The sequence below is a fragment of the Rhipicephalus sanguineus genome, chromosome 1, assembly GCF_013339695.2.
Source record: "Rhipicephalus sanguineus isolate Rsan-2018 chromosome 1, BIME_Rsan_1.4, whole genome shotgun sequence".
Lineage (NCBI taxonomy): Eukaryota > Metazoa > Arthropoda > Arachnida > Ixodida > Ixodidae > Rhipicephalus > Rhipicephalus sanguineus.
Window position 1 is genome coordinate 102,181,980 of NC_051176.1, and position 20,000 is coordinate 102,201,979.

The window sequence follows — 20,000 nt, forward strand, 5'->3', positions numbered from 1 at the left end:
TGCACTTGGTGAAATTCAGTTCAGCATTGCAACAGATTCATTGTCACATGCACCATGTTCCTTCTCGGCTTCGAATTCAACATACATTGGGTCTTCGGCAACGTCGTAAAAAATAGCAACAGTCAGGCTAACGACGCCATAATATGCGTATTCCTGTATCTTACTAGCCATGAATGCAGTTAGGTGTAAATGTGCACGTTCACTTTTTATTGTTACCCCAAAACTGCTCACGTCATAAGTCGCTGTTATCAACATCACCAGGTCCAACATCATCACGAGCCCTTCTTGGGCACGCGCGACGGGTGTGTTTGCCTATACATCCATACATGCGTTTATATCAGTTGACCATGGTAATGACATTGTAGGTCCCTCATTACCGCCTAATCCTCTTCTGAGCATGTGTTCGCTAGATTCATAATGCATCTAGTTCATTTGCCTGGTTACGTCGTTGCACCAGCTTTTGGCTACTGGTGTAAAGGTAAAAAAATGAATCAAATCGTAAAGGTCCGAACATTTGCGATAGCATTTCCGTATCTTACCTTACCTTCTCTTTTTGTTTTTTTTTTTAACACGTCGCGACTAGGACGCGGAAAAGAGACACGGAAACATACCTCAAGCGCTTCCCACGTCTCGTTTCCTCGTGTGGGTTGCGTTGCGTTTTAACCAAGTACGAACCAACTCGGTGTCAGCGTAAAGCGTTAAGGGTATTCTTGCTTTAATCCCCATTGAATGTCCGCTAGTTAAGTGCATCTTTCTCTTCGCAGGTCTCCATGCCCCAATCTAATCTACGCCAAGAACTCGTACACTGTACTAAACACGTGTGAATGCGTCCGTAAATGTTGTACAGCCGTATAAAACGACAAACCTCGATCAACTTCCAGGTACGGTTGTTCGAGGTTCGTCGCATCTGCGAGGCCAAAGAAATGACAAACGACTGAATGTTATCTCTTTATTCAGACTTCGGCTTTACGTGAGCAGCTCAGCGCCCTGTCAAGCTTTGCACATTCAAGCCCGTCAAGGCACAGTCAAAAATTCAAACTATTTCTCCGCTCTTACACACTTTCTGTATGTACAAACATATGATCTTGGTTCAGTAAATCACGCATCAACTGTATTTACAACACGCGATAGTGCTGCGCACGTTTCCAGAGAACATTGCTAAACAATAAGAGAGAGACGCTGAAAATAACAAGCGCCAGGCTGGGCGAGCGGAAGAATAAAGGAGAACATAACGAGAGCTGCTAACATTGCAAACAACAAAGCGTAAAAAACAGGAATAATGAGAGAGCGCGGAATGCATGTTAGAAGCGCTAGTCTAAGCGCCATCGTTCTAATTCTGCAGCCAGAGGACACTTGCCTTAAAATTTGGGAGGGGTTTAACAGTTGCCGACGCATTATTTACCCGTTCGATTTCCTTGTTTGCCTTCCTACATTACTAGAGGAAAAGCAGACATACGTCACGTTACACGTTATGTGGTCAGCTCGGCGACAGGAATGAGCGGAGTAATGCGCCAAAAGACAAAACGAAAAAGCGTAGCTCGTGGAGTTTATATCTAAAGGAATATGTACCTCGAATGTACGAAGCGCTGCATCGCGAATGCGTGTAGCATTCGTAAACAAGGGCGTAATACGGTGTGTGGCGTTCGGTTACATATATATATATATATATATATATATGTATATATCTAAAGATATCTGTGCGTGTGTGTGCATGTATGTATGTGTGTGTGCGTGTGCGTGTCGTTTTACCTTAAGAAGGGTGAGAGTGAAGACACCGATAACGCCCCTTCACTTGTCAGTGAAGTTTTGAGCAAGAATGGACAGTTGCATACCCTTCGTGATCGGCACAAGCACTATTCGACGTTAAAAGCACGCACACAAATGCACAGACCAGTAAAAAATAATTTGACTGAGCGCGCTGTCTTCTATGCTGAGATATCACGGTGTAGTGCTTCCCAAACGTATTGCACGGTGCTCGAAGCGTTCTAAAGGTATCAATGTTGGATATTTTCGATCCTGCAAGATAACCGTTCCATCACAGAAGGGATACCTACGCAACCCTTTCTCTTAATGCTGTTCTCACTTGTTATCAGTTCAGAAGGCAGAAGCGTCACTGGTTTCGATCTTGTTTTCCCCCCTTTGACTTTCAGAAATTGCGTCCGCCCGTCCTTTCTTTTGTATAAATAGCTCGCTCCTCCCAGAAACCTTTCAATGCTACCGTCTTGTGGACATGATACTACAAGTGCCACTCTGACTCCAGTTCAGGCCGATTTAATAGACACCGACCACTTCATCACAGCACATCTGATTCATGCATAGAAGACAGCATGCGGCTAGCCATCACTGTTCATCGCTATACTCTAAGAAATAAAAACGACGGAAATAAATGCAAAAAAAAAAATTATCATAAGCGGTGCAGCACGTTCTTCTTCACGAGTGAGTGTAGGCACTCCAGTAGGCATAGGTCTTGTCGCTGCCAATGATGCTCTGTGTCGACGAACAGGGTTGCAGTACCAGGCGGGGAAAAAAAAAGAAACAAAAAGGCAGCAACCGCAATGCGAGAACAGTATATCATGGCAACCCGCGTATCAACGCGGCGACCGCGCAAACGTCTTCACGCGGGCTCGGCCGGCCGACCAAGCACGCATCTGCTCGTTGTCAGTGGTGGTGCTTGTGCCCATTCATGTAGTCGTAGCTGTGATCGCCCGTCCGGGCTTTCCTCTTCTCGACCACATCCTTGGGCACCGTCTTGAGGTCGTAGGCGAGCCCGAGCTTGGCCATGGTGTCGATGAAGAACGTGGTGAAGTTGAGCTTCCATCCCAGCTCGCTGGTCGAGTAGTCCCAGGGGAACGTGTGGTGGTAGTTGTGGAAGCCTTCGCCAATGGCGGCCCACGAGACGAAGCGGTTCTCGGCTGGCGAAATGTTCTTGTCGTAGGGTCGGTTGCCCCAGAGGTGGGCCGCGCTGTTCACCAGCCAGGTGAAGTTTAGCGAGATCACGTAGCGCAGCATGGTGGCAACGAAGAAGCCCACCCAGTAAGTCTCGCCGAACAGGTGGTGCGGCAGCACGGTCGACAGGTAGAAGCAGAAGAAGGTAGTCAGCGGAACGTAGTAGCTGTAGGAAGGAGAGAGATGCAGCGATTAATAAATGAAACTGTACGATAACAGACTCATAAGGTAGTCATGGTAACGTCGACGTTCTGAAGTTTTATTTCATCCATATTCCCTAAACGGATGCATATTGAGCCACCCAACAATTTTCAGGCAACGAACTGCAAACTTGCGGAGCCGCTAAGCACGACATGACCTATAAACATTAAGGTCACGAGTACTACAAGGACCTGCTTAGATCACGGTCTCATGGCTAAAAAAATACAGCTAGATGTGAAGCAAAGCTTGAATATAACGTGGCAGTGATGTTGCTTCAAGCAGCGTTCACCTCAGTTACAATGTACCCTCAGTCGCCGCCAGCCGAAGTTACATCCGGTTAGACGTTAAACCTGACTGCAGTTATCCCGCTAACCATGGTCTCTCCAGACAGAGGTTACGAAATGGCGGCATTCATATAAGGAAGCTCCCGTATATTTGCGTGCATTGTCAGAGAACATCTACGGTATAACAAATCGCGCTAATTACTGCTCACAGGTGGAAAGCTTGTGTTTCTTATGAATTTCCCTGCCCCTTTAAATGTGATAAACTGCCACATTTGCCCATATATAATGAAACGCGCCTACTACTGCGACGTCCTTATTGTTCTCTAAGTCCGCAAGTGATTGTGATATGCAAGCTTGCATGGGTGGTGAGCTATGTGTAGTACACTGTGCAAGTAAGTACACGTGATGCGTTTTCATAGGAACGAATCGAGAAAATATGATTTTCAAGGTATATCTAACAAGCCCGTGGTTCCGTTAGACCTTTGTACGGGATTTTAATACCCATCAATGTTCGTAGTAGAGCAGTACTGTAATGAGGAACATGCCGGCATCCAACAAACCAGCACTGATACAGCGGACCGCGCGAGTGTGGACTGCCGCCGAAGATCACTCGGAGGTCAGAACTGTTCCAGCAAGCACACATCTCGCAAGATCGCGGCAAGTGCAAGTTTGAAAGAATTACCACAAAATGCGCTTATTATATCTTATTTGCTGCTGCCTGGATGTCCAATTCTGTTACGTGGAAGACAAGCAAATGCTGCTAGGTTTGGTGACGATACTATATATCAATTTTCCCGGTCTAGATTCTACGCTGCAAAGTCCTTCAAAGGGGTATATCATTCATACGCGAATCGAAATGTTCAAGTATCTTTGAATATGCATAGGCGGATGCAGGGATATAACACTCAAGTCCTTGCGCTCCAGCTTATCAGGAATGAAGTCTACACAAGCTGTCTTCAAGTAAACGTAGCAAATGTGTGCATGGGCTTTATCAAAGCGCCATGAAAGGCGTACATCCATATAGTATATCGTACCAAGTAACGGGATAACCAGTGACTTCTGGGACTTTTCATCTAGTATGCGAATCACGAACGATGGAAACAAGTTACATGAGCACCTAAACAGCGCCCGAAATACACTTTCAACTATGCAACACTGACAACCCAACGCATTGGACCTCTCGCCTGTGGCCTGTTTTTACGATTACTTTGTGCACTGAGCTTTAATGTCGCACTGCGCTATTACGCGTCGCGGAGCCGTGTCATACGAGCGCGTAATGCGCCCGTTTTCTCTCTAGACTATTTCCTGTTTTTGTTTACACCGCTTGCGACATGTCAACGCTGTTATTCGAGGTTAATAGCAATGTCACTCGTTTGTGGAGAAGCCACGACTGCATATACGTACGCCTTTTGGAACCTGATGACGGGGTCCTTGAGCAGGTCCGAACAGTCCACGGCCTTGCCCTTGCGCATCACGTCCGGGTGCTTCTTGCACATGAGCCAGCCCACGTGCGCGAAGAAGAAACCCCGGTTCACGTTGTGTGGGTCGGCATCGCTCTCCGAGAACTTGTGGTGCACCCGGTGGTCACGCGTCCACTCGTACAGGTCGTTCTGAAAGCGAAACAAGAACGCAGAATGTGAACGAGCGTGTTTGGCTCGGTGGTCACATGTTCGGGAGCTCGCAGTAACTTAAACACCTGTAAGCGCAGGCTGTGGAAAAAAATAAGGGGTTATGCTATGAGCCCTCTGACACAATGTCACATTGTCAGAGAGTTCGAAGTACACACCGCCAGGCAATGCCCTCTGACAATGTGTGCTTAGTAATTTTAGTACACAATCCCAACAACAACAACATGTAAATTTCTATTTTTTGTGCGAGTGTGATACCTACTGCATTTAAAGGGCAAGCCATAGCAGCTGCCACAAAAGGAGTAGGCGGTGTCGATCGAGCATGGCATTTCCATACTACATGAATGGAAGCTAACTAATAGTACAACCAGCTGTGACTTCCGAACAATTCGCATAATTCTACCAGCTCTGTCAGCTTCGTCAGCGACGTAAGGTCTGTTTGGTTTTCGGTGAGCAGCTCCACTTTTGCACTGCCGAGAATTGAGGTACTAAACACCAATCCCTTCAGGAAAGACTGGCACTGTAAACATATTTATACCCATAAGGGCGCTCTGTTGTCCCATGGGTAGCATCTTTATGAAACTCTTATTAGACTCGACAGCGAGCTTGACTACATGTACGGCAGGAAATCGCTTCGTTGCGGAGCTTGCAGCGATTCTGTCCACCTGGCGTACAAAGAAATATCTGTACACGAGAACGAAAATTTATTTATCACACTTTCTCGTAGCCTACTGGCAGACATAATCGACTTTTCTTGAAATGATTATTCGTTCAACAAGAAAATCGCATTTCTTCTTACCTACGATTCGGTCTTACGCCTTAAACCTGAGGCTGTTAGCCATGGGACATCCATACACCCTTAAAATGTCCGAAAAAGTATTAACACTTTTAGTGTGTGTGCTTTCCTTTGGACAAAAAGAAAAATATCCTGTTTGTCGGAAAACGAGTTTCACGAGCTAGAACAGAAGGAGCGAATTTTAGCTTCTTTAAGCTTCATGGAAGGGTATATCATCTAGTCTTACTAAACGCGTCGGAAAAGTCGCGTTATTTTTTTTCTCGTGGTTACGCGCAATGCAGGCTGTCTTAACCTCTCTGCGTCACCACTCCACAATTTTGTTTTCCCTTAACGCTCGAGGAACTTCTTTACAGCAAGTCGCGATCAGACTCTCGCAACGTGACAGACTCCTACACAGAAGCTTAAGGTTCCATTAGTCCTCCGGAACACGTGATTTTTTTTCATAGCTGAATGGTGCGTCTCTCACTCTCTTCTTGATGTCTTATGTTCTTTGCGCTCGACTGAAGTCGTAAGAGCGCTTCGCGGAAACTTCAATGAAAACAAGACTAAGCACGCGTAGAAAAACCCGACACATTCTCGTCTCTTCTTGTCGGTAGCAAACACGTTGCACGGAGCTGCAGAGAAGGTCCGGCTTTCGGCACCTGCCCTGCGCCACCCGTGAGAGCCTCAAAGAAAAGGAGCGCAATGGAGGAATACTACCGAGTATACACACACACACACACACAAAAAAAAAAAAAACGGAGCATGTTGGAGTGCTCTCGTGTTCTGATCTTGCGTGCGTTTGTTGCGCGACCGAGAAACCCTTTCGATGACGTAATCGATCGCTCCCTCTTATATATATATATATATATATATATATATATATATATATATATATATATATATATATATATATATATATATATATATATATATAATCCGAGCTGCAAGCACGGTGATGGTATACATTAGCCCACAACCCATGTAATAAAGCTGCATGAAGGACAAACGACAAACAAGCAATATGAGTACGAGAGACATGCCTCGCACATGGTTTCTGAGTGTCCTTTTTTTCCCTTGTTTATTTGTTAAGGGCTTGAAATTAGAACATTTGTCGTAGTGTGTTAGATTTCTGCAGTGATGATGTCTGACCACTTATTTATTTTTAACCACTTACTTACGCCTTGTCTTGGCGTGTGCGTACTGTGTACAGGCGAGAAGAAAACGAAAGGCATGACATTATTTTTTTTTTTGCTCCTGCGTTCAGCCGCCGTGAATGCTGGGATCAGTATAATGGAGTAGTGCCGCACCACTCCCGGCTTTGGCTTCCCAAGGTCAGGGAAGAACACGGGGCCGTGAGAACACTGCGAAGGACGACGGCCACGCGCGCTCGGTAACGTGAACCCTGAGGCGATAGCGCGGCTGACTCTTACGAGGAAAAAGTTGCAATAAAAAGAAGCGATCTCTTAAGAAACGAGACGAAGGAAATGTACAGCACCCTCCTGTGATTGTTTCTCACAGCGTGCGGCATATCAACCTCAAGAAGTCCCAGAACTCTTTGACCATTCCTCGGCAAGTTGCTGCCGAAAGTACGTGCCCAGATGCACGTTCCTGCGAGAGGTGCTGTGAGGCCAAGAATCTTCAGCTTTCTTCGCTAACTCATCTGCTCGTGATAAGTGATGTTATTGTGAAAGACTTAAAACTGCAGCGGCTGCCCTGCACAAGGCAAGGTAATGAGACAAAAAAGAAGAAACGAACGAAAGAAGGAAAAAAACAATAAGAAGAAAGAAAGAAAGAGAGAAAGAAAGAAAAGGGTCATTAAATGACAGGGTGCAAACATCGAGCCTTGTAACAGTCCGTGATTCTCAAGCGATTGCGTCGTGAAACGAGGGGTCGTGTGCGCTTTAACGAAAAACAAAACTATAGGCTGATGTAGGCATCGAATCGACTGTGGACGAGACCGATCAGGGCACGAATACTGCATCATTTAAGACATAAGATAAAACAAGCTGCTTAATATATCCATTTTTTAGCGGCCCACAAGGTAACGAAAACGACAGAAAGAAGAGAGGACGTGGTACTGGTTTAGTCGTCATCCTGTCGTATTCATTATTTGTATACTGCTAAACAATGTCTAGTATCCAACTTGCCCGTTTTTCTGTTCTTCTGCATAATCTAACTTTTTTTTTTTCATAAAGCGATCGGCAGCCAAATTAGCAATTTATTTAGAATACCGACTGTTAAGCGAAAGGCAGACACCTATGTGCCCTTTGCGCCTATGTAAAATAAACTTTGTTCCCGCCCATGCAAAATGAGCTGTTCCTGCATCTTTTGTTCGCGTGAACAGGGCTAGGCTACTAACTGAAGTCCAAGGCTGTAGTACCGGGTGTACGTAACCTGATCTACAAAACAACATTTATTCTCTTTGTGGCATCTTTGCAACCATCAGGCTCGCATTGTACAAGGCGTGCAAGGTAAAGATACCCAGGAAATACGTATATTGGAATCGAGCTTTTTCATCAATGCAAGTCGGCTTATCTATGATGCGCCACCACGCGCAATAACAATTGTGATCTTGTCCGTGTGTTAGACAAGTGCGACAGTCTGACATCGTGCCTACAAACTTTAGTTAGCTGCAGCATAATAACGTGTGACTGGGCACACCAGAACGTGCTTACGGCAGCAACAGTGCCGTTGTCCATACTGTACTGCTATTTCATGTGCGTGAGACAAGGTTTACATTCGACAGCATGCGCAGACATCACGTTCGTTGCGTTGTATCGTGGCCGCAACTGCTGCTGCGTCAAGCTTTCTTTCTTTTTTCTGACATCTCTAGTCCTCCGATGCACTCTTACAACCTCGTGTCGGGTTTTTAGCGCCTGCTCAGATGGTTTTCATTATGTGGCTGTCACTGAAGAGGTAATTTCAATTGCCCAAATGTTCACCGACACTGGCCGAATGTTGACGTAGTACATATTTTTTTCCGTTATCGTTTCGTCATTAACACCGTCCATTGAACAACACCCACGCGCACACCCACCTACGAAAAAACCGGCCTCGCGGGCCCAGCTGCTCAATCTCGACGCGCCCCCTTCGTCGTAGACACTCCCCACTTACAGTATCTTCTATTTGTATATAATAATTGCAATAACGACGATAGCGTCAGCGGGACATTGTTCTCGGTCGTTCAGGGAATCGTCACCGCCAGGGCTGTTTTGGCGGACAAACTCCCATTCGAGGCTGCATTTACCCATGCTAAGGAAAGCGGGCAGTGTCGTGAGGACCTTTACGTGTGTGGGGGCACAGTACGAACGCAACTCATGTGACCAGCAAACGATCTTGTAGCGAACAGAGTCAACGAAAGTTATGCGGTACGCACGCCAAATAATGACATCAATATTTTGATATCCGTGTGTACGCTGTAAGGTGGTCATTAAACTAGACGCGGTACACGCAAGCGCCGTGTCGTCGGGTTTCTAATGGCTGAACATATAATCGAATGAAACGCATTTGTAGCTACTACGCCTAATAACGTTTGACGCCCCCTTAGTGTGCAATATAATATCAGAAAATCGTCCCACCCTATCTAATGAAGTTGCCTTCTCAATTGCTATTTCGAGCACGGTAAGGCGATCATCGCATTGGGACGTGCCTTCCTGATCCGACAACGTGCGCTGCAATTAAAGCGATGATGACAGCCTTTTTTTACCTCCCCTTGCTTTCCGTTGTCCGGGTGTTTTATATGCACCCATGGCCTGTCTGTCTGTGCAATATTTCAAGCCACGCTTTACGAGATGCACAAAATCAGATAACGAAAGAGTACCATGAATGATTAAACTGCAAAGTAACGAAATAGTTTGTGTCGAAGCGTAGGCAAATCTGTCCTACTAAGCATCTTGCCCGTGTATGCAGAACCGCCCGCACTCGCACCCTGTCCAGGCACTTATAGCCAGAGTTTCCTGCAGCCACCCACTGGACAATTGCAGTGGCGCGACATTTCTGCGCCCAAATGCCGCCCGATGCCTTGGCGGCGGAGTTGCGCAATCAGTAACACTGCTCGAAGAGCGAGAAGAAAAAAAAAAACTGTGTGAGAGAGAGGGAGAGTCTCGCTGGCGCAAGGTCAGTGCCGACTCGGGTCATTCACTCGCTTGGGGCGAGTGGTGCGGCGGAATGGTGAGGGGTGGGTGAGAGCAGCCACACTGGTGACCTACATTCCGCGCAGCGGGCTTGGCTCTTCTTGGGCGAGGGAAGAGCACGGCCACCTTGCCGTCGACGTTCGCAACGGGGAGATCGCGCCCCAACGTATAGACGCAGTACTGGGGGTGCGGTCGTCGCCTGTGGCTACAAGTTGACACAGAACCCCACTACAGCACCGCTTTCTTATTTAACGTTATTGCGTTCATTTCCCGGGGCTAAATAGCAGTTTCGGCGCTGCTCTTTGCCGATTTAGTCGACCCTCTCAAACATGATATGCTACGTATAAAAAAAAAAATGAAAGAGGCGTGCTCCCGGCTTCACGGACCCGATTACGAAGAGCGGCACCGGGGAGCATGAGTACCGCTGATAACGATCATCATATATTTAGGCGGATAGTTATCGCAGTTGTCCCTTCCCGCGAAAAAGCGTAGAAAATATCCCGCGTCTTTATGGCTGGGGAAGCTAAGAAAATAGCCCTCCTCACGGGAATGCAGTCGGTCATTTCATTCGGTGATTAAGGCCTCCTCCGAGCGCAATGTTAAGCGTAGAAGTGCAACTGTATTTCTTGACGGCGCCTGCACGCACGCGGCCAACGCTATTAAAGGGTTGCATGTAGCATGGGTAAGGAAGACATTGCATTTCGAAAGAGCAGTTTTTATTTCCGCCGTTCTTGGCCAAACTGGAAGTCATAAGCTTTAATGCTGTCGTTTGAACGGTCCAGTTACGTCTTATCTGTGTCGGACATGCTGCATAAAAATATGGGCAGGGGTAGAATCGGACTTTGATTGTGTCAGGCTGCGAGCGCGGCAAATGATGTCGGGTTGCGGCATTTAAACAAAAACGCCGGTAATGCATCAGAGCGCACGAGTTCTTGCAGCGCGTATGTTAAGCGTGTCGATACTCGGGAGGAAATACGGTGCTTTAATTTTCTTTCTCGGAGCGTTTCAAAAGGAGACAGCCATTTCTTTAAAACAGCGAGCCGTAGGATGTGGCAGTCTCTGACAAGTGCAGATGCAGGGCGTGGCCTAATCGTGCTGGATTCAGATAACAACCTCGGCCAGGCGGCGTCCTTAAATATATCCGGCGAGTACCTAGTGCAACTAAATTGAGCTCGCCTTTGTCGGCTGAACTTTTGTGCCATATAGAAGCGAGACTAGAAGGCAGCAGCGGACTGCTCATCGCGGGCGAAACGTATATCTCCCCGGCCTCTCCTTCTCAAGCGAGTTCGGCTAAGCAGCACCACTCGATTAGGACTCAGCGGGTGGCTATTTACGACGGCAGCGCGTCCCCTAATGAAGACTCCCGACGCTTCGGGTTGACCGGCACGGTCCACTTAATTCGATACACCCAGCCGGGGACTCCTTCGAGTAAGCGGCAGCGACGTAAGCAATTCGGGTGGTCCCCGTCTACGCGTCGTGACTCTTGCTCACCGGGGTTCACCATGGATTCCCCGCGCAAATACTCACGGCACGCGGCGTAGTGGGCGTCTAAGCACTCGTTCTGTCGACCTCAATGGCGCTTGCGTCAGCGTTACAAACTCAACGTGCGTCGCGTCACCCACGTAACTGGGTCGCGCGATGTCTCCGCTAAGGCTCGCCCACGGGAGGGCCCCCAGCGTGCTTTCTTTTATCTCGTGATGCGACAGCTAGGATGCACCTTGTCATGTCATGTCATGTCATTTATTTACCCTTAAAGGCCCTTTTCAGGGTATTACATTGTGACGGTTATTAGCACAACTATCGCTAGAAGTAGTCATGATAATGTCGTCAGTGCGTATAACTGTCATGAACACTAGGATGCGCGCAGCCCGTATATTTACTTGTGTTGAACACCGGCGACCATCGAATATCGTTGGAAGGGGAGGAACAAAGAAACGGCAGAAGGCAGAGAAGCATTACTTCGGCATACTGTAGTCAAAACCATCTCCATAATATGTACAAAGTCTTTAGAAACAGCTCGCGTGCTTTAGAAGTGACACAGTTTAAAAGCGATCCACTTGCACGAAAGGAAATTTTGTATATCTTCTAAAAAGCGTTGATGTTTACTTTTTCACGCTGTGCAGACAGGCTTCAGCTAAGGTGAGCTGTTGAAAAAGCAGACTGCAAGCAGTGCCGGCAGTCGTGGACAACCACCGACATTGCATTGGACAATGCCGACCTACACATCGAACGGTGAGGGCAGGCGCTGCGCTCCTGAAACCGTGGCCGTCGGGTCACGAGCACAGCGCCTTACCGCTGTCGCAGCGTTCATTTCAAATGAGATGTTTTCCGATGTCGTAATGGGAAGCATGATCGTAAGTGTCTGACGCAATGCGCATGAGGAGGAACAGAAACGCCGCCGGAAACGGCCTGGCTTGCGTTGCACTGCGTGTGGGTGGCGTGTGTGATATATGCGTGGCGCACCAACTGCACTGACGTATCTGACTCACCTGGCAAGCCATGCAGTTGAAGATCATAAGCACCACCCGCAGCGGGAAACGCGCCTTGTAAGAACGGTGAGACCAGAGCCTATGGGCTCCCGCCGTGACACCCAGGCCGGCGCAGGTTCCCCACACGAAAGCTGCGAGAAGTTGCAGTTCGTGAGTGTGACGTGTAATAATGCTATCAGGAAGCTCTGGATTCAGAGTCAGGCAGGGAAGGAAAACAAACGAAACGAGTGCGTTTCTTTCTGTAATAGGCAACTAAGGGAAATGTACGTTTAATTACACTGCCCATATGTTTTAACGCTGGAGTCACTTCAAAAGGGCAGCAAGCCCATATGTCTACCCTGGTACAAAGGTATATATACAGGTATAGCTCGAAATACAAAGTAGATTGACAACAACAACGGACAATAAACGCTCTTATCGAATGCAGTGTCTGTTGTGAAGGGCCTGCTCGGTAACACAAATTTAAAAAACACTCTTATTTTGCAATGCACCTACCACTTTTAAATGTAGAATGTTAACTTGCGTTTTTCTTTGTAAAAAATAGTAATTGATACACAACATAGAACGCATAAATTCAGTAGGTCTCGTAGTTAAAAGACTAAATGCAAGAGCATATAAAATTCTCCTTCCGAACAGTGTATTGTGTTATATATATAATTGGTATAGCTTTCTCCGCGAAGTTTGCACTTGAGGCGAAACGAAGGCGAGCTGATATCGCCTGCGTTTTGGCCCATTTGCACGTGTTCAACACTTCGCACAGATCGTACAGACACAAAAATTTCAGCACCCGAGTCCCGAATGGGTCAAAGCAGCAGAGGCACGTACCGAAAATGGCTGTCTGCCACTTGACCTTGCTCGTGAAGGTCAGATAGAAGCCGTAGAGGGCCATGGAGTGCAGCAGGGCGAACACGGCCACATTCCGCCAGACCACCTCAGTCTTGAAAGATGGCTGTACGGGTTTTTCGGCCTCCTTTTGCACTGCCTGCTGCTCTTGCACAGTTGTGCTGTGGGACGTGATGATCTGCACCGCAAGAGTGATGTTACACTTAAGTACTTGCAGCAATGGCATGACGGCATCGCCAGTTGTTTCGGCGGTGATGTATGCGAACTCCTTCCCTAGAACTCCCTGCCAACAATTCGCGAATGTAACACGTGTTCGATATACACTCCCGACAAAATACCAAACCCATGTGTCCATTCTTTATTACGTCAGGGGCGCAAGTGAACGCGAAATAGGGTAGAAAATCATGCACTATGAACACCTCGCCAGTGGCGCACATGAACATGGCGGGCACGCATTTGATCTGGCCACGGCTTACACAACAATCGTAATACGCGTCACACAAGAGTGCGTATTACCGCTATTGTGCGAAACATATTCGATCAATCACAGAGGCACCGAGACAACAGTACCCTGCGTGCATACACTGTCGACCAAGAAGACGTCAGGAAAAAAAGAAGCTGGTGCTAGTAGACCCCTTGTAAGTGCAAAGTATTTCCGTCACCACATGTCCGTTCGTTAGGTTATCATTACTACTCTCGCCTTGTATCAAAGCCTAGCTTTTCATCCTCGAGTTAATAAAGTATAGGGTGTAACACACGACCGGCCTGCTATCGTGAGGCGTGCGCTTTTCTTTTTCCAGCGCAAGGGCGGTACACTGGAACAGAAATCTCAACAAAACAATGAATCTCACTCGAGCACAAAGTCCGCCGCATTTGTTGTCCAGTTGAAGCAGCGTCAGGAACAAGCGGCCTTCTATGATCCCCATGTTTCTGGTCCTCTATGCGACACCGCTCGAAAAGCAACTGAACGTCGCCGTTGCTCAGCTAGAGGTGAGGCCACCACCGCCACCCTATCCCAAGAAACAGTGAGAATCGCTGACGACTTGGGTTTTGCCCTTTCCGTTTCCAAACTCCAGTAGAGTGACAGCAGAAAGCGAGCGAGCAACTACTGCGACGCGGTTGAGAGAGGTCAACGTTTGGAGCGGCAACCCATCCTGCGCGCGCTGTAGGCTCGAAACGTGTTAGCGAGTTTGTTTGGTGAAACCTGTTGATTCCCCACCTGCCGTTAGAGGAGGGGTCACCCCCAATGGAACGCTTGTCGGAAGCATTGTAAGCCACTCTTCTTCTCGGGGGCCCGGCGGCATGCGCACGTGAGCGCTTAACCATGCGGTACTATAAGGGTCACCGTGGCCACCTGTCAACCCTTTGCCTCTTTGTTGCAAGTCCCATACGCATCTCGCGGACTCTTTTCTGGCTACAGGGAGCGGATTCTTTCACTTTAGCCAGAAGCGTGTTCGCTTTGTGTGGCATAGATGGCGGTTCAAGCAGCCAGTCGGCAACTGGTAAGGCAGGATGCCATAAAAACTACGCGTCTTACTTTCGACAATGCATTGTTGAATACGGCCAGGCCTCATTTGACGAATACCCGCCTCCTTTTATCCCTCAGTTTTGGCAATAACTGAAATATTACGATGTGGGCAGTAATTCTGCTCTACTGGGGTTATCGTCAAAAGCGCTTCTCATAAACTTTTTAATATATTTAACGTGTTCCTTCGTTTCATTTAGTTAGCCTTGCAGAACAGGCGTTGTCGAACTAAGTTGCAGAACGTCAGGTTGGCCGACCAAGCTTGGGAATCGGTTTCTATCAACAGGAGCATAGTTTTCACTGTAAATGTGCGTTGCAGCACCTGCGAGAGAACGCCATGCACGAGCGCGCTTCCTCCCCACCGCCCCCCTCCTATTTTCTCGGGAGCCCATCCCCGATGCTTTTGTCGCCCCAACCATAGCTGAGTAGCAGCACGACACCACGGGCCTGTTTGAACGGTCATTTTCGCGGAGGCAGCGCGCAGAGCAAGGTCGAGCCAGCAGCGTTTGGCAACGGTTCCCCGAGGACGGCATACCTAGTCGGCGTACTCAGTATGTCACGCACGCCGGTCAATTCCCACTTGCCCCTCCTTCTTCCGTCTCGGAGCACGTTCAAAGGTTCGTGTAACGAATCACGGAACAACAAAGAAGAATGTCTGACACCAGCAAGGACGTTAGTGGAAAAGTGTGAATGCCAAAGGTGTTAATTAAATTTAATTTGAAATTTCATATTAAATTATGTTTTTCACGAGGGAATACTGCTATGCCCGGACATTGCATTAACTTTGACCACCAGGGATTGTATAACGTGCCCAAAAATAGTTGTATTAGACAAGCTATCGATCGCGTCGAGTTATGATCGTGTTGTGTACGCGGCAACTTCTTTTTTTTATTTTTGTGCGCCTGGGTTGCCAAGCGGCTAGATGCCAGATTGAAACTAGCTGTTTCAAGCACATCAGATGCTTGTGACCAGGCTTACGAAGCGTCGAGTAAGTACAACACCTTGTACAGCTTCATTTCGCTTAAATTCATCGAGTACGTACACAGACAACCACATTACTGACGGCATTACCGTGCATGTATGACGCGATGTCCGACGTCTTGCGTTATCAGAAGGATATAGCGAATGAATAGCTTTTGCACTCGTAATCATTCCAGAAAATTATATGTACCGTAAGCCTGGCGATTCAATATTGTTAATGAGAAGACAGAACTTGAGTAACCGCGGTACAACTATAGATATTTGCTGTAGTAACGAATATTTTCCGTTTTCTTTCTAGCTGCATACCTAATCTATCATCCTTTTCTATCTTACTCATTAGAAAGTGGATAAGGCATCAGAATTGCAACCTTGACTTTTTATCACTGCATTCTCCAGCCCTTTGGAATGAAACAGTGTAACTTTGCCGCAGTGATCGACAGTCAGTCATAATTACTGGTAGGGCATCTTTTTTTTTTCTATTCTGCAGTATCATCTGGCTTGAAAAGAGCGACAGGTGAGCCCCGACTGCGTAGGTTGACAACATATTCGTGACGAGGAATTCACGTCGTTCGCAACCACTGTACAGGCATAAGTCATCCGACGTACCCGGCAGATGGTTGGCGGCTTTGGTAGAGAAGAAAGGACAGCACTGGCTACTGCAACTGGAAAGGAGAGAATTCAAAGAGGGCTGTGGCGGGAGAGAGCGCCCCTACCCATCCACATCCTTAGATGTTCAGCCTTCCAATCACGTGCAGTAGGACGATTATCCAGGTCACTTAGTCATGGGAGACCCTGATCATGTGGAGGAAACTTTTAGACTAATAAAAATTGGTTGGCGCGGCAGGCACCATGAAATCATGACCGGTAGTTTACCGCTATCTTTGTAAGAAATAGTGCACAATGATTGATTTCTTCCGGTGCCTAGTATACTAAGATATGGTGCAGAAAGTTGAAGGCTAACGAAGAAGCTTGAGAATGTGTAAAGCGTTAAATTGATCGGGAAATGTTAGGCGTAACATTAAGTAACCGGAAAAGAAGGGCGTTCATGAGTGAACCGAATGGCTTTTTTTTTTTTTTCTGGTGGTATATTGGCTATATTGCGCGGCATACATCGAAAGGCCGACTTTATACTGTGGTCTGTTAAGCAGCCGTGAAGCTCCGTATAAAATAAGCAAGGCTGCCTTTTCGTGTCTGATAACCGCACTGCAGACAGACGTTTAAACTGCTAAGGGAAAAAAAAAGAGCAAGAAATGTTAAAAACCTTGCACTTAGCTAAAGTTGGGCTTCTTTTACTTTCTCAATTCCCTTCACACGTCCTAGAGCGGAATAAGCGGCTTCATAACTTCGCTTTAACATTATAAAACTACTTTCAGTGCAGAGAATAAAGCTCCCAGCTCTCACTGCACGGGGCTCTGGCAATTGCGATGATGGTGCTGCACGCACGTCGTAATTTACTCCTGGGCGATGCGCGCGGGCGCCTCACTAAGAAGACGAAGAATTGACCTTGCCCGAGCTGTGAGCTAAGTTAGTCAGCGCTGCAACCGCTACTGCGAATACATCGATTGGATAATCTCCATTGCAATTGTCCCGTTATTCGAGGGAGGTATACCTCTCGAGTTACGTAAGCGGTGGCGGCGCCGTCACGCAGTTTTCCTTTCAAACGGCAACAGCGATGATCGGTCTCCGCTGTCGTCGACCGAGGAAATAAACCGCCGCAGAATTTCGAGTGCCGTTGGACTTGCGCAATCCGAAAAGTCGGTCTGTAAGCGCTAACACATGAGTCGAGGCTGCGGCAAAGTTCGAATAATCCGGAAAGTGCGTCCGCGGTACACGGTTGACGTGTTCACTGTCCCTCGAGCGAAAGATTTGTCTCGACAACCAACATCCTCGTCGCGTAACTCACCACCTGACCAACTCACCACCCGAAAGCAATGGCTCCGTCCTTAATCCCCACGTGTTCGTCCTAAATCCCTATTATACATTCGCTTGCGACTAATATCCTCCTTTTCATGTTCCTTTTTTTATTTCTCAAAAACATGAGGGCGAATGTGGAATGCACATAGGGCCAGGGTCCCAGTTCGTAAAACTTCAAAGTACATTTTGCTATTGGACGGTCGGCTTCTCTAATGACTCGTGCGGCATCAGTATTGGGTGAAATATTCTCTAATGGACATTTTTAGCATAAGTTTTTGGGAATACGGGTCCGGAAGAGAATGAGACCATTTTTTTTTATATATTACGCATGTCAGCAGAAAAAGAAAACACCAAGGTGAGTAACTTTAACGACTTGTTTCGCGTGGCCGGGGTCTGAAGGTGTCTGCGTGCGCATACCTGCCTTTGCCATCAGCACAAGTTGCGTATATCGCTGCGCACGCCCTTCATCGCGATGATGACGACAAGGACGAGAGGGCAGCGCGAGTTTACCTTTCGTGGGCGGTACCTAGAAGCGCGAACTCATTCATTTCTCATGCGATGAGCGACAGAGGAAGAATAGGGAGAAGGCCCATCTTGACACCGTGCGTTGTTGGTGATTACAGACGCCCCTGGCCAAACAGCCCCACACTCTCCAAGTATACCGGCTACGTCTTCCTCGTTCCGTTTGCGCTGCGGGCGTACAGACATTTTCGTGGAGATTACGTGTTTGCTTTTTTTGTTTATTTGGTTATGCACAGCTGGTGACAGTCAGAGGTGACTTGTACGCGCAATACGTGGCCGCTTTTCCCCGCGCTGCGCACTACACTGAGATAGTGGCCGCTTCACGGCAGGCCGAATCTGAGCTAAAGTGTGGGATCGGGCTAGTTGGTATTCCATTACTGAACTGCTCAGCGCAAGAAATAGACAAAGCACACACAGAATTTACGAGGACCAGCGCTGGTCCTCGTCAGTTCTGTGTGTACTGTGTCTACTTTTTGCGCTGAGCAGTTTACCAAAGAATCTGAGCCACGATAACAGGGAAGTTGACCCGGCGTCGATAGGCGTGTGCACTGTGTTTGTAAGGTGACAACTACAATCCTTTCTGACCAAGGCAGTGAGGCCCTTTAGGCTCCGCAGGACAGCTATACGTTCAGGGGCGTAGCCAGAAATTTTTTTCGGAGGGTGCACGAATCATACTTTATATGTGTTCGTCCGTGCGTTTGTATGCGTAGGTGTATATATACACATGCGAAACTTTTCCGGGGGGGGGGGGGTGAACCCTCCCCCTCACTTGGCTATGCCAGTGTCTAGGTCCGACCCTAAGATGTACACTTTTCGGTGTCGTATAAGGGCAGTTTCGAAACTTACTCAACGGAAAAACACTCTCAGTCCAGCCTACTGCAATGATGAAGCAAACAAAACTTACTGAACCTTCTAGAGACAAGCGATGCAACTACTCTTCAGATATTTAGAGAGCATCGGTCAGCTCGACAAACTTTAATGACACCTTGAGAGCACGTAATGTCACTGTCAGCACACGTCCCCGCCCAAGATACAAAAAACTCAGTTTGTGTTTTTACCTCTTTTTTATTCTATTTTAACTTTTTATATTTTTTTCTATATCTCTCTCTCTCTTTGTGTCTTTCAGTCCCCAATCCCCTTCCCCACGCAGAGTAGCAAGTCAGCGAATTTACACACGCCGGCTAAATTCTCTGCATTTCAATAAAGAGCTCTCTCTCTCTCTCTCTCTCTCGTTTGAATTTTCTGCCCACTATATTAAAGCAAACGCAACAGTAGCCTCCACGGAGATGACTCCTTCCTCTATTTTATTTATTTCATCTTTCGGCCTAGGTGAAAAAAAAAAAAAGCTATTATGCAGAAAGCGGTTGCGAACACCATGTCATATGCACGCGAACATGCAATATGAAAAAGCAAAAAGAACAGTTGCTTCGTTTTTGTTGCAAGCGAGGCTGGCGTATTTGATGGCACAAACCTTCGAGCACTGTCCATCTTTACTTTTTCGTTCGACCTCCTGTGTCGCTCAAATAAAAATTGTGCAGAGCTTATCGGCGCGCTCTGGTATACCATCTTATACGCTGAATTTATTCCTGCGAATTGTCGAAGGCAGGGGGCATACCGTCTTCTAGCGTCTAGAAGGTACGCTGCAGTCAAGATACTCAAGGCTGGCGTAAACATCTCACGTGGCGATACCGCGTGAAAGAGCAAGCGGGAGATTATACCCGCCGTCTCTCCGTGTGCAATATTGCAAAATCGTCAT

At 47.4% G+C, this 20,000-nt stretch overlaps 1 protein-coding gene across 2 annotated transcripts in view; it reads right to left on the reverse strand.

Moving 5' to 3' along the window:
* Positions 1-935: 935 nt before the first annotated feature.
* LOC119394634 (acyl-CoA Delta-9 desaturase) overlaps positions 936-20,000 on the reverse strand; it is a 111,691-nt gene continuing 92,626 nt past the window's right edge. For both annotated transcript variants that reach the window (XM_037661953.2, XM_037661960.2), the window contains 4 exons: positions 13,285-13,480; positions 12,460-12,590; positions 4,836-5,041; positions 936-3,112 (listed from right to left, as the gene is read on the reverse strand). In XM_037661953.2, coding sequence (XP_037517881.1) covers positions 2,659-3,112; positions 4,836-5,041; positions 12,460-12,590; positions 13,285-13,480 — 987 coding nt within the window. In that variant the 3' untranslated portion in view covers positions 936-2,658. The remainder of the gene's footprint in view (positions 3,113-4,835; positions 5,042-12,459; positions 12,591-13,284; positions 13,481-20,000) is intronic.